This window comes from Tursiops truncatus, chromosome 20 (assembly GCF_011762595.2).
Source record: "Tursiops truncatus isolate mTurTru1 chromosome 20, mTurTru1.mat.Y, whole genome shotgun sequence".
NCBI classification, from domain to species: Eukaryota; Metazoa; Chordata; class Mammalia; order Artiodactyla; family Delphinidae; genus Tursiops; species Tursiops truncatus.
In genome coordinates, this window is record NC_047053.1 from 2,617,518 (window position 1) to 2,632,550 (window position 15,033).

The 15,033-nt window shown below is 56.8% G+C and overlaps 1 protein-coding gene and 1 long non-coding RNA gene across 2 annotated transcripts in view; one reads left to right on the forward strand and one right to left on the reverse strand.

The window, feature by feature from the left end:
- The window catches only part of LRRC75A (leucine rich repeat containing 75A), a 38,029-nt gene extending 32,314 nt beyond the window's left edge, over positions 1-5,715 (reverse strand). The window contains exon 1 of the mRNA XM_033846876.2: positions 5,341-5,715. Coding sequence (XP_033702767.1) covers positions 5,341-5,592 — 252 coding nt within the window. The 5' untranslated portion in view covers positions 5,593-5,715. The remainder of the gene's footprint in view (positions 1-5,340) is intronic.
- A 148-nt stretch (positions 5,716-5,863) lies between these two features.
- LOC141277275 (uncharacterized) lies at positions 5,864-12,026 on the forward strand. The gene is made up of 2 exons (XR_012328356.1): positions 5,864-6,070; positions 10,043-12,026. It is a non-coding gene; the product is annotated as an uncharacterized lncRNA (long non-coding RNA).
- The last annotated feature ends 3,007 nt before the right edge of the window (positions 12,027-15,033 follow it).

Below are 15,033 nucleotides of genomic sequence, written 5' to 3' on the forward strand. Positions count from 1 at the left end.
CGGGAAAGTGACGGGGGCAGACGGCTGGCTGACACCTCCACTCGGGGTGGGGATCTCCCCAGATGTTGACCCCACCCCTTGGGCACCCCGATGGGGAAAAACCCTAATCACCTGGATAACCCTTCTGCAGGTGGCTCCGGCCTGCAGGCGTGTGTGGGCTGTGTGGGCGGACTGGCGCAGCCGCTGGAACCCTGAGGATGGGGGAGGCTGTACCAACAATGCCTCCGGTTACTGGCAGGATGACTCGAGAGGTCTGAGCCAGACCCTGCTGGCTCCTGAGCGAGGACACTGTGGGGGGGTGGGGCGGGGGGGGGGGGGGAGCGTCCCTGAGGACAAGCTTAAAATCCTCTCAAGGATTTCCTGTGCCCGGTATACGATCTGTGGCCTCTGCCAGCAAAGTGCACTTGGAAATGAAATGACTCTGGGCACGGGGAGGGTGCCCCGATGCCCCAAGGCGGCGTTAGGCAAGGCGGGGGGGTGGGGGTCCGCGGTGGAGCCCAGGCTGTTTGTGGGCATCTCTGAGGGGGCGGGCATTAGCTCTAGCAGAGGGCCCCCTCCGCACCAGACCTGAAGCCAGGATAGCTGGCCCAGCCCCGGCCCTGCCGTCTCCCCGCCCCCCGGCCATACTGAGGTGGCCGTGTCCTGGCCTTGGAAACCAGTAGAGCAGGCCCTGGCATGGGATTCCTCCTGCTTCTGCAGCCCTGGAAATGCCCAGCCCGGTCAGAGAGCAGCAGCGTTTAAAAAGGCAGGTTTCTCTTTGCGGATGGAACAAACATGATTCAGCACAAGCAGCGAGTGAGGAACGTGGAGGCCAGCCTCCAGTCAGGCTCCACTCTCTCCCGCCACCTCAGCAGAGGCCCTGCGCTGCACCTGCCGAGCGGGATCCCCACGGAGCCCTCGGAGGCCGGGCACCATGCCACTCCCCTCTCCAAGAACACCACCGCCTGGCGGGCAGCCAGGCCACAGCCGATCCCTATGGACACGGCTCCCAGGAATCCAACCAAATGACAGCAAACTCGCCAGATCTCACGACCGTACCAGCCGGCCGGGCAAATAAGCCCCTGGACACACAGCCCAGATCCAAGTGCTTGCCGAGGACATGCCGTGACAGCGCATCCCCAGCACACGACTCACTCGAGGTTGCAGCAGCTGGTGTTCAACACAAAGGCAGTGGTGGGGTCTCCACCCTCAGGGAGCATGTGACATAGCCTGACAAACAAAATGGACAGAGGGGAAAACTACGTCTGTAGGGACGATTAAATCCACACAGCCTAACCGGCACCCGGATCTCAGAGCCCTGGGCTGACGTGGCTCAGAAGGGTGGCCTTGGAAAGGTAAGGAGCATTCCGCGGAAATGAGGAAGTGCATCCCAGGTGGAGAAGAACGAGATCGAGGCTGAGGGTGGGGAACTCCCTGCTCGTTGTCTGGTGGCCTTCCAAGCTGCTCGCCTAAGCAATCCTCTTGGGGGGTTGTCGGAGGAAAAAGCACCCAACCTCCAGGCTCCCAAGGGCCCTCTGCGTGCTCGCCCCTTAGCCAGCCTCCTGGGGCAGCCAGACATCCTCGTTGCTGAGGGTTCCTTTCTGCACTGCTGGTGAGGCTCACGTTCCCAGGGGCCACAGCGTCGGGCTAAGCCTGGCACAGCTCTGCTCAGCGGGGCTGCGCCACACTGAGGGGCAATAAGCCAACCCGACCAGACCCTCTTTATGGGAAAGCAGGGAGGAGGCAGCCACCTCAGCCTGGGGTGTCCCGGGGAAACTGAGCCCTTCCTCTGGTGCTCCAGGAAGCTGGCTGATGGCCCAGTCTGGGATCTGGGGACTCAGAGAAACCACTGCTCTGAAGAGATGACACCCCACCTCCCTTGTAGCTCGGCACTTGCCCTCTCTCCATGACTAAAGGTTACTTCTTCCCCAGGGCTCCTTGAAGATGGCAAGCGTGAGCCTAAGACTTAGGAAGCAACATCTGGGGAAGGGTGAGGCCTGCAGGAACGGGGCCGGGGGAGGGGAGAGGAGCAGCCTCTTCTATCCACAGCTGACTTCTTTCATCCCCATGCCGCCCCACACTGCTTCTGAACTTGCAGTGAGCTTTTGACCCGGACTGAGCCCTGGTCAGGTAGACAGAATCTGAAACATCCTGGGCCCGGCCGGAGAAAGGGTATGAGACCCTGCCCGCAGCCCGCCCAGACCCCAAGCAGATTCTCCTGTTTCTTATCATCGTGGCCGGGAGAACGAGTCTTGATTTGCAGAACCAAGGCAATTTCACACACTTTGTAGCATTTGCTCTGCTCAGTACCTCAGATACCCTCTGGGAACCAAGGAAACACCACACAGAGGTTATCAGCTGGGTCCAAGGTCAAAGCAGACTGAGGACCGGAAGGCAAGCTGCCCGAGCTGACCCTTGGCCCCAGGCTCTTACTGAGATGACACGGCTCCTACAGGGAAGGGGGCGGCTCTCTGCTCCTTCCAGGCAGCTGGCAGCTTCCTGGCATCCTGCCGGCACCCCCAGCACAGCTCGGCATCCTTAACATGAAGGAGGCCTCCTGATTCCTCTCTGGCAAGGGACAGGCTCGGACAGGCTGGAGAGTCCCCCATCAGGGAAACCACCCCCCAAATCTCAGGTTGGAAAGAGTCCTAGACTCAGAAGCGGCAGCAGCGGCAGCCACCATCCTCCAGCCCACCGTGAATTGCCACACGTGGTCCCGGGGTCTCTAGTTCCACATCCTGAGCCTGTAGCAAGTCATATGGTCGGGGGAGGGGAGGTCCCAGATGGGGGCATATCCTGAACTTGAGATCTGCGAACCCTCCGAAATACTTGCAAGATTGTGAATGTTGCTGCACTGGTCTGGGAAGAGTGTCTAGAACTCTTTCAGGGCCACAAAAAGCTCACGGACTCAAGGGGGTGAAGAACCACAGGGACTGAGGACCTCCAGCCTCCTCCCCCCCTCGGGCTCTGGGCAGCCACACACGTTGTCAAACACAGGAGCAAGTGCGGACGCCGTGGCTGTTGGGCTGCCACCATCTCTGCCTGTTTCTCTTCATCAACGCCACCCTGCGCCTTGTGGGGCTGTGACAGCATCCCAGCAGGACCAGCCCCTGAGCTCTGCACACCCCGCCTCTGCCCACTGTTACTGATGAGGCCTTGCTGGTCCCCCCCCCCCGTGCTGAGGCCCCGGGTGTTTGCACCTCTCTCAGTGACTTCTCATTCCCTTTCTGAACATCACCACCTCCAGCCTAGAGGAGGAAACTGGAAAGGAAAATACGATTTAGGAGAAAGCCACTTCAGTGCACAGCACAGATGCAGCTCTACGTTCCTCCAAACAGCCTCAGGGTCCTAAAAAACCACCTCTTGGTTTCTCACAGACATTTGGACACCCGGGGCTCCCCTCCCACACCGCCCAGGGCCCACCGCCACTTCCTGGAGGGGCCCTGATCTGCAAGTTCTAGGCAACACAGCTCTCCAGGCGCCTTGGGCAGGCCCGTCACTGGCTCCAGAGAGGCCCACAGACCTTACCCAGAGGTCAGGAAAGCCCAGCACATGGCTGGAACTGGAGGGCAAGTTATGCTGCTGCTTTCACAGAAAAGGGTGAGCCTGGCTAACCTCTGCCCTCCATCAGCCCTCGCAGTCCTGCCACTGAGAAGGGTGTCAGGACACCAACAAGGCACTATCTCTCCGGAAATGCTCTCTGTCTCAGGGACCCTGTGGGGGGGTCCGAAACGAGCTTCCCCAGGATGTGGAATCACACTCAGCCTCGAGGGTCTGCCTCACCCCGCAGGCCCCAACGGACCGACTGGCGGCACTGTGCTCTTTCACCCTCCCAGAAGGGCTTGTCTGGACCTCCACCGTCAGCCCCTCCACGGTCCTGAATCCTCCGAAGCACCCACCCCGGTGCGAGGGAACAGCACATGATCAGAAAAACCTTCTCACTGTCTGGTGTGCAAATGGATATGATGGTCTGGAAAATCCATTATGCCGTTTGAAAGCAAAACAGTTTCCACAGAGGCCATACACTGGTTTCCAGTTTTTTGAAAGACAAAAAAATACACACCAAGAAAGTTATGTGGTGTGGAATGTCATCTTTCTTTGATGACTGGGCTCAAGAGAAGGCACCTGGGGATCCAGTGGCATCTCAGGCAGCCTTCCGGACGCTGTTTGGGAAAGTGGAGGCCAGAGCAGAAGCCTCTGCTTCCCTCTCCCTGTACAGCACACACCTTGGGAACATACACTCCAGGGTAACCCACACCACATATAAAGGGGGTTGGGGGTCTGCTGCAGACTCCAGGAGGGATGTGGGTCTGATTCGATTTTGGAAGCTCCTCCCGGGAAGGTTCTCCTACAGCGTCTCTCATCAGTGATGGAGGAACTTCAGAAAGGCCACCCGAGAGGCCCCCTCCCCCATCCCCTCCGGACTCCACCACTAACGGGGTCAATCTAGCAAGAATACGGGCTTGGACTCAGCTACCCTCACAAAGCCCCGCCAAGACAACCTCCGGGGATGCAGGAGGTGCACCCTCCTGCCTCTCTGCGACTCCACAAAATCCACGGAGCAGGCCGCCCCCTCCCTCAAAAGAAAGTGAGGAAGGAAAAAAGCCAAAGAGAGGTGGGGGACAGCGTCAGCCCCAAGGCAGCCCCAAAGCAGAGGAGACCAGCCAGATGTGCAAGGACGGTCCCTAACCAGCGGGGCAGGGACAGGAACAGGCTGAGAGCAGAGTGCAGGCAGCCTCCTGAAGTCCCTGCAGATAGTCACGCAGGAACCCAGTCCAGCCCCCCCCGCCCCCCTCCACTGCTCCGCGGGGGCCCCCGGCTGAGCGCCTGCCAAAGTTAGTCACAGGAGAGAAAACCTTGTCGCCCACCCGAACCGCCATCCGGGACGCCTCTTCTCCAGGAGGCCTCCCGGGTGGGCAAAGCCCCTGGGGACTGGCATCTATCTCACCAGCCCCAGGGCTGCGCCCTTGGACGCCCCCTGGGGAAGCTGGCGACTGCGCATTCCTTGAGGACCCTTGACGGGGGTGACTGCCGGCGGGTAGAGGAGAAGAAAAGCGCCTCGGCCCAGGCAGGCATCCCCTCCCACGAACCGTCCCCGGGACCAGCCTCCTCCTCCTTCAGTCCTTGCCTGCGGAGGACTGAAGCGGGGACATTATTCCAACAGGTCCCCCTCAGCCGGGCCTCACCGGGCCAGCCTTCCTCCGCCCTGTCCTGAGGCCTCGAATTCAGGGGCAGCGTCGAGGCACCTGCGGCGAGACCGGGCTCCATCCCCGCGAGCAGGGGCCCGGGCGGTGCCCCTCGGCGCTCCGGGGCCTCTGCGGGAAGGGGCGGGGCACCCCCGCGCCCCCTCCCGGCGCTCACCTGGCGCAGGTGCTGCAGCAGCGTCCCCGCCTCCTCCCGCCGGCCCTGGCGCACCATCCGCAGCAGCTCCTGGACCATGCCGACGCGCCGGTGGTAGGGGGGCAGCCCCGAGCCGGCGCCCGCGCGCCCCGCCTTGTCCCCGGCGCGCAGCAGCAGCGACGCCCAGAAGTCGGGCCGCTCGCGGCGGGGGCCGGGCGCCGCGCCGGGGCTGGCTCTCTCCGCCAGGCTGCCCTTGGTCTGCCGGGTGCCCATGCCGCCGCCGCCGCCGCCGCCCGCGCTCTCCGCGGCGGGCCGCGACGCCGCGTCCCCGCCGCCGCCGCCGCCCGCCCCTCTGCCGCCCAGCGCGCGCGCCTCCCGGGCGGCAACTTTCGGGGAACTGTTGCGCGCGGGCGGGCGGGGGCGGCGGCGGCGTCCGCGCTCCTCCTCCGCGCTCCCCGGGCGCGCTCCCCCGGCGTTCGCCGCCCGCCCGCCGGCCCCGCCCCGGCCTGGCCGCCCCGCCCCGCCCCCGCCGCCGCGCGCCTCCCAGGCCTCGCGTGCCCCTCTCCTCCCCTCCCCGCTCCTCCGCTCCTGCTGGGCCGCCCGGCGCCCCCTCCGTGTGGTCCCCGCGCCGCGCCCCCTGCCGGCTGCCGCGCTGCGCCTCCCGGGCGGTGGCGCGGGGCGAAGGGGGCGGCCGGGGGTTTCCCTCCCGGCCGGCACCACTCTCCCCAGATGCTTCCACGACCGCGCGCGGGTGAGGCCCATAGGAGGGGAGGGGAGGGGAGGGGAGGGGGCCCGTGCGCTCGGCGACGTGGGGAAGGTTTGGAGCATGGAAGCTGTGGGGTGGGGGGGCGGGTCTCAGCCCCGGAGTCGGGTTTCTCAAAGCGGGCGCCGCTGAGCATCAGAGCCCAAGTCGTCCGAGGGCTGGTTGAGAACGCAGACTCCCGGGCCTCGCCCCAGACCCGCCCGATGAGAGTTTCCGCGGCGGGGCCTGGCGAGCTGCATTTTTAGCCAGCCTCTCGGCTGATTCTGACGGACACTCCTTTGAGACTCGGCCAGTGGCGGCGGGCGGCGGGCGGTGGTGCATGAACCAGAAACCAGGTGCAAGGCTGCGTGTTGTGTGCGTGTTCTTTTAGGGAGAGCCCATTGCTGGCATCAGTCAGTGTCAAAGGGTTTGGACCATCCAGGTGCAAAGAACAGCTGTCTTGTCTTGCTCTCGCTCTCACACCTCTGGAGAAGGGGCCTGGGGGTAACCCCCGTGCGAAAAAGCAGAAGCATGCCTGCAAGCAGCCCCACGGCACGTTCCTACCGTCCCCTCCCTTCCTGGCTCCACGCCAGACCAGCCCTCACCCCCTTGGTGCGGCAGATCCCCCGGGGTCAGACGGTGGTAGGAAAGCTGACCACAGCCCTGCCAGAGAGAAGGCTCAGGCACCTGGGGACCTCCTCTGTCGCGACCCGGACCACCCTGGTCTCAGGGTCACGGCTGCGGGAGGAGCAGCAGTTGTGTCCTTGCCTCTGACCCAGGCCCCGGGTGCTGCTCGGGGGAAAGGACAGCGTGGGATGTAGGGCAGGAGAGTCGGATCCCGAATCAGAGAGAGCTGAAGTCCACTGTGTCCTGAGCCCGGAGCGTCAGGCAAGTCCTCAGCTCCCTCCTGTGCCGCGTGGGAGGAGAACACTGTGCCCTGAGCTGGGAGGGTAAGAGGAGGGGTACAGAAACTCCAAGCAGGGTGCACGTGCCCCACAGAGGACTCGCCTCCTCCCACTCTGTGAGTGAACGCTGGGTCAGCCCCCAGTACCTGGAGGGCGGCCTGTGTGTCCCCCAGCTGGCTTCCTCTGCCCTCTGGATGCCCCACTCGCAAGGGCCCACCTCTGCCGGCAGAGAACGCTCAGTCTTCCTGAAGGCTGGCTTCGCAGGGCTGGGCGACACCTTCCAAATTCACCTGCACCCTTTGTCTGTAGAACACACCTGTTGGCATCTCCAGAGAACCCCGGCCAGGAAACACTTCGGTGCCTCTCATCTCTAACCTGCAGGACCACGAGGCAAAGTGGCCTCCAGGAAACGTGCTGACCAGGCCCCTCCCTAGGGACGCTGGGCTCCACTTCCCTGGCAGGTTGGCCGGCGGGAGGGCGTGTGGCTGGAGCAATGCCATCTCAGTGGAAGAGGGCCCAGGCCACCCCCGCTGGGATCTGAGTGCCACCCCTTCCTCTCCTCCAGAGACCTGGTTCCATCCTTCTCCTTGCTCTTAATTTCACCCCCAATTTTCCTTCTTTTCTGGCTTGTTCTCAGTATGTAATCTCAAATCTCTTCCATCTATTTAGAAAGGAAACTTGTATTTGCTCCCACCCCTCCGGTTCCCAAGGCCCCATCTCTCTCTTCTCAGCCAAGTTCCTTAGAGATACCTTGTATGTACGTCCATTCATTCCTCACCCACTCCACTTTGGCTTCTGGCCGCACCACGTCACTGAAATGTCTCTTGCCAGTGACCTAGTTGCTAAACTCAGTGACTACTTTCAGTCTTCATCTTCCTTAAGCATCATCTGATCCTGTTGCCTACTCTGTTTTGATGGAAACTGCACTCCCTTGGCCTGTAAGGAACTGCTCTCCTCCAGGCTTCTTTCTTGATGTCCTCTGGGAGCTCCCTTTCTTAGCCGTATCCTTTACTCATTGCTGCTACCCTGGGTGCGGCCCCAGACCTCTTCCTAGGCAATATTTTTTTCTTTAAATTAATTAATTAATTAATTAATTTTGGGTTGCATCGGGTCTTCGTTGCTGCACGCAGGCTTCTCTCTAGTTGCAACGAGCGGGGGCTACTCTTCATTGCAGTGCACGGGCTTCTCATTGTGGTGGCTTCTCTTGTTGCAGAGCACGGGCTCTAGGTGCGCGGGCTTCAGTAGTTGTGGCACACAGGCTTCAGTAGCTGTGGCTCGAGGGCTCTAGAGTGCAGGCTCAGTAGTTGTGGTGCATGGGCTTAGTTGCTCTGCGGCATGTGGCATCTTCCCAGACCAGGGCTCAAACCTGTGTCCCCTGCATTATCAGGCGGATTCTTAACCACTGCGCCACCAGGGAAGCCCTAGGCAATGTTATTTATACTCATGGCTTCATCTGACATGCACACACTGATGACTCTAAGTCTCTCTCTCCAACTCACAAGCTGCTAAGTTAACCTGTCACTGAATCTTGGCTGCTGGCAGAAGACATGACGCTGGGTCAGAGACGCAGGACTTTCTATTCAGGCACCCACAGCACCTAGCGTGAGCATCAGCATATTTGCATCAGTTCCCCTGGCCTCTGAGTCCTGCAGGAGCAGTGTGCTGGGCCCAGAGGGATTCTGCGCACGCAGCGGGTTTGCACCACCAAGGGTGGAGGACACCCAGCTTGGGAATCTACTGCTTATATAGGAAGCTCGTAAGCAAGCCAGGAGGAAACAAACAGCGCTGAGAAGTGGTCCAGATGCAAAGTGGCCAGGTCCTGCCTTCTTGGCACACATGGCGAGATGTGAAGGAGTGAGAGAGGCCCGTGGAGGATTCTCTCTTCCACCAGTGGGTACTTCAGACTCCAAAAAACGAGCACATCTCCTTCCCAACCTGCCTGCCCTGCGACCTGCCCACTCTGGGCTCTGTTTCCTGTGAGTAGCGGCAGCCAGAAACCCTGGAGCCACTGTGCACTCAGGTCTCTGAGCATCTGTGTCTGGTCCCCGAGTCCAGGTGATGGTGCCCAGGGTGGTAGCTCTCATCTGTGTGTTCACTGCGTGCTCCGTCTCGGGCTTTGTGTTCTCCAGTACAGTGCTCTTTCATCCTTTCAACAGCTGTGAGGTCGGTCTTACTATTGTCCTGACTTCACAGCTGAGGAAATGGACTCTGAGAGGTTAGTATGGGCGGGGTGGGGATTCACACTCAGGTCTGCCTACCCTGAAAGCCTAGCTGTGAATATGACTTGATATCATGGACCCTACTGGATACACATTACACGGTACAGCCCCGGCCTTGTGGACGACCTGTCGTTTTCACCCCAACCATTGCGTCACAACAACCTTCTTTCTAACTTGTCTCCCCACCGCCAGTCTTGCCCCTTCTAGTGCATCTTCCGTGGAGCAGCAGGCGCCATCATTCTAAAAGAGGAAACACGGTCACAGTCACACAGACACACACAACCTCTCGCCCTTCAGTGACTTCTATCCCTTTCGGTCCAAACTACTCAGCATGCATTGCTGTTCTCCAGGTGCTACAGTCATCATCCTGTGTTACTTATACCCGTCCCAAGATGCCATATTCCTCTTTTTTTTTTTTTTGGCCATGCCGCACGGCTTGCAGGATCTCAGTTCCCTGACCAGGGATTAAACCCAGGCCACGGCAGTGACAGCTCGGAATCCTAACCACTAGGCCATCCGGGAACTCCCAAGATGCCATCTCCTGTGCCTTTGCACACACTGCATATGTTCCTGGGATGTCGTCCTTCACCTCCTTAACAGATGCCTAGTCCTTCCTCAGGTCTCGGTTGGTTTAGGTATCACCTCCCTCAGGAAGCCTTCCCTGAATGCTTCCCAGGCCTGCCTCCATGTGACTACAATACCCTGTGAATACGACAGCGTATCTTGTTTCTACCGTTCGTTGGCACGTGCTGCTAATCTTCTGCCTGGAGCATCCTTCTTCATCCCTTCATTGGCCAATCCCTCTTCTTCCCTTGCCTCCCACCAGTCGGTTAGGTGTCCATCTCGTGTTTCTCCAGGTCTGACCGCCTGTGCCGATACTGCTGTCGTGGCTGGTGACCTCATCAGGGAGGAGCTCAGCAAACATTTGCTGAACGAAAATCCCGTGGGCCACCCCCCCCCGCCACTCCCCGTGCACAGCAGGCACTCAGGAACCAGAGCACTGATATGCCGGTGGGGTGTGTTGACATAGACGACCTTCAGGAAATCCATTCGCAGGCAACTGAGAAGCAAACGGGACAAGAAAGTTGAGAGCGCTAATGTAGCTTGTTCTCTCAAGAAACTTGCTTGTGCATATGGGCTGGTGACCAGAGGGACACGGGGCAGAGAGGCTGCTGCTGTTCCTTGTTGGCGGCTTGTTACAAGGGAGATGGATCATGTACTTAGAGGGAATTTATCCTTTCGGTCATTCTCTTCTACGCAGGTAATTTTTGTAACATGAGAAGCACTGGCCTTTTTTCACCATCAGACTTGCAATTACGGAATTCTCATCATGGTCTTTCTTTGAACACTCACTGCAGTTTCTTCTCCTGTTGTAAGAATTTGAAGTATAAGATGCCTAGTTGAAAATTAAAGCTCTTTCAGATTATATAAATGCTTAAGTAGAAACATCTAATGTATGGATCAAACACTAAATATTTTTATCCACAATTCAAGCTCTTATTGCTGCAATACATTTTATTATTTTTTTAATTTTACTTTTTAACATCTTTATTGGAGTATAATTGCTTTACCATGTGGTGTTAGTTTCTGCTGTACAACAAAGTGAATAAGCTATACGTATACATATATCCCCATATCCTCTCCCTCTTGCGTCTCCCTCCCACCCTCCCTATCCCACCCTTCTAGCTGGTCACAAAGCACCGAGCTGATCTCCCTGTGCTACGCGGCTGCTTCCCACTAGCTATCTATTTTACATCTGGTAGTGTATATATGTCCATGCCACTCTCTCACTTCATCCCAGCTTACCCTTCCCCCTCCCTGTGTCCTCAAGTCCATTCTCTACGTCTGCGTCTTTATTCCTATCCTGCCCCTAAGTTCTTCAGAACCATTTTCTTCTTTTTTTAGATTCCATATATATGTGTTAGTATATGGTATTTGTTTTTCTTTCTGACATACTTCACTCTGTATCACAGACTCTAGGTCCATCCACCTCACTACAAATAACTCAATTTCGTTTCTTTTTATGGCTGAGTAATATTCCATTGTATATATGTGCCACATCTTCTTTACCCATTCATCTGTTGATGGACACTTAGGTTGCTTCCATGTCCTGGCTATTGTAAATAGAACTGCAATGAACATTGTGGTACATGACTCTTTTTGAATTATGGTTTTCTCAGGGTATATGCCCAGTAGTGGGACTGCTGGATCATATGGTAATTCTATTTTTAGTTGTTTTTTTTTTGCGGTACGCAGGCCTCTCACTGTTGTGGCCTCTCCCGCTGCGGAGCACAGGCTCCGGACGCGCAGGCTCAGCGGCCATGGCTCACGGGCCCAGCAGCTCCGCGGCACGTGGGATCTTCCCGGACCGGGGCACGAACCCATGTCCCCTGCATCGGCAGGCGGACTCTCAACCACTGTGCCACCAGGGAAGCCCCTATTTTTAGTTTTTTAAGGAACCTCCATACTGTTCTCCATAGTGGCTGTATCAATTTACATTCCCACCAACAGTGCAAGAGGGTTCCCTTTTCTCCACACCCTCTCCAGCATTTATTGTTTGTAGATTTTTTGATGATGACCATTCTGACCGGTGTGAGGTGATACCTCACTGTAGTTTTGATTTGCTGCAATACATTTTACACTGATAATATTGAACCCTTTTCTTAATAATCATGCAAAAATGTTTTGATAGCCCTTTTTACAGCAGAAGAAACCAATGTTTAGAAAAAAGTAAAGAGTTTGGCCAAAGCTTCCTGGAGAGCTGGAATTCAAAACCAGGTCTGCGCTGCTTGAGAGAATATAAATGCTCAACGTAATTAAAAATGTTTTGTTTGAAAATGTTATGTTGGTGCCGCTCATCTCTGAACGTGGGGAGAGGACTTAGCGGGAGGAGCTCAGGAGAGGAAGGCTCCTGCCCAGGTGCTGGGAGGTGGTCCAGAACATCACTGGAGGGATGAGCTTCAGACAAGCCTCAGGGAGACTCCAGCACAGATTTGGGAAAGGAGGAAGAGAGACACAAATAAGTTTGCAGATGGAAGAGAAACTAGGGGAGTAACTACCTGCTAAGGTGCCAGGAAGGCAGGGCAGGGGCTTGTGAAGGGAGGTGAAATGGGACCTCCACTGAGGGGAGAGGCAGCTGCCAGGCAGCTGGAGGGGAGGGCAGGCAGGACGAGCACGTGCAGAACCTTCTGTAGGCGGGAGACAGGAGACAGTGTTAGCGTGAGGGTTAGGGTTAGGGGACCACACTTTGAGAAGAGCCGGAAGAGCTGGGTGTGGGCAAGAAGTGAGCAAGAGCTTTTGCTCATTAAGGTCGCCAAGGGGCCAGTTCTGGGCTCAGAGGAGTTCCAGGCGTCCCTGAAGAACCGGCCCTGAGCGAACACTAAAGACACACACGCACACACGCACAGGCACGCGCGATGCAGGGGCCCTGTCTCTTAGTCCATTTTCTTCTCGAAGGAAGACCCCTTCCCCCTTGCAGGGTGCTCCCCCCTCCCCCCCGCCTACTTCTCTCCCAGCAGCTACTCCCACACGTGGTCCCTTCTTCAGGGCCCCTGAATGCTGCCCTGTGCTGGGGATGAATGTGAGCCCCTGAGTTTGTCCCAAAGTGCAAGCAGATCACCTGTGACGTCCCAAACGTGGGACCAGCTCTCATCAGGAAGCTCGAAGCCCCAGGACAGCTGGCGCAGGCCTTTGCCGGAGAGGATTTAGAGAAGTGGCCTGGGCGGGGAGAAGGGCTGGCAAGGGCAGGAGAACGAGCGAGCAGCCAGGGCTGCACAAGTTCCAAGGCTCCCCTTGCAGATGGAGCTCCAGAAGGACCGTCCTGGGAACAGCCCACCCAGTGCCACTGAGAAGTGCACGCAAGGCTGACTGCACGATTTCCGTCTACTTCCCAAATTGCTTCTTCGTGGCTCCATGCGTGACTGGCTTTAATTTGGTTATTTAGTTAGTTATGTAACAAGTGCCCATGAACTCACCATCCAAAACAAAACGAGCCAAGCCAGACCTATGACAACAACCGACATTTCATCGTAGGGTTCCCTGTATCCCATCACCCTGACCCCCTGCCTTTCTCTTTATATTAACGTTTCTCTCTCTAATGGAAACATCAAACACATCCAAAGCTAGAGAGACTAGTGAATCCACATGTCCTTGTCCAGATTTTAACTTTTCAAATCATGCCCAGCTCTTGTTTTACCTGTTTTCTCTGTTCCCACATTCTTTAGGTGGTTGTATTGTATTTATGCGATCCTAAAGGGTATCTATTTTTAGTTTGGTTGTTTTGTATCAAATAAATATATATATATATATAATTTATATATATATCAATATATATATAATGATATATCAAAGTATATCTTGCTCTGTGTCATTTTTTTCAGAGCTACTATTTTCACTTAGTATTGTGTTGGGAAGAATCATGCCAGTTGCCACCTGTCACCGTAGTCTGTCCGTTTGGTTGGGGTATCACGGTACACTGTATGAATGTCCCTTGGTTTATTTCTCCACACTCCCGCTGATGGCCATTCAAGTTGTTTCCAGCCTTTTGCTACTGGGAAGAGCGCTCTTATGATTATTCTTTGACGTTCTTGCCGTACCCCTGGTAGAGCTCTAGAAGTGGAAAGGTGTGGCTTCAGGATTAACAGGGGGTTGTTTCCCACCAAAGTACCGCCCCACCCCCAAGACTGTACGAGAGACCCCTCCCCCATCCACGGCCTCTTCTCCTCCCTAATGTTGGTTATTGACAGGCTTATTAATTTTTTCCGATTACTCTGCCAATTAAAGTATCCAGCTGGCCAAAAAGTTCGTTCGGGGTTTTCCGTAACATCTTATGGAAACACCTGGACGAACTTTTTGGCTAACCCAGTGGAGCGTCACTGGGGCCTTAATTTGCATTTCCTCGATAACTGGTGTCTTAGCTTAGGCTGCCAAACAAAACACCACAGATTAGGGTTTGGCCTTGCTAGGGACTTGTCACCCCCTCCTTCCTTCCTGTTTCCCGCTTTGGGAATGGGAATGTCCATTCTAAGCCCCCCAGTCCGCCGGGGATGCTGGCTAGCCCTTCACCTGCTTACTGGCCCGTGCGTCTCCTTTTCTGTCAAATGCCTGTTCACCTCTTTTGTCCATTTTCAACTGGGCTGTCGAATTTGTTTTCTACTGCCGCTATAACACATCCCCACAAACTTGGTGGCTCAAAAGAACATAACTTTATTAAGCTACAGTTCTGGAGCCAGAAGTGTGACGTGGGTGTTGCTGGGTAAAATCAAGGCGCTGGCAGAGCGCGCTCCTCCTGCAGGCTCTAGGGGAGAATCTGTTCCTGCCCCTTCCCGGTGCCTAGCGGCACCTGCGTGGCTTGCTCATGCTCCCCGTCAGCAATCACATCACTCTGACCTCTGATTCTGTTGTCACATCTCTGCTCTCTCTGACCCTCCTGCCTCCCTTGTACAAGGACCTGGAGATGACATTGCCCCCCGCCCAGAAGTTCCAGCATCATCTCCCATCTCAAGATCCCTCGCTTAGTCATATCAGCAAAGTCCCTTTTGCCACGGAAGCCAACATATTCAGTGGTTCTGGGGATTAGGGCGTGGACATCGCTGAGGACCACTGTTCTGCCTGTCACACTGCGCTCTCACCTTCTTCATGGTCGCTGTGAGCAGAGCCCTGAACAGGATGGAGCAGCAGAGGCCAGTCCCACATGGAGGTACCTGCTCCCACCCTCTCCACCGGGCCCCTGCAGGTGTTTGGGGAGAGTGCAAAGCCCCGCCACCGCAGACCCTCTGAGCCACGGGACGGTCCTTGTTCCCAGGTGCCAGGAGACATACCTGCCTCATGTGTCCTGACAGTGTTTCAC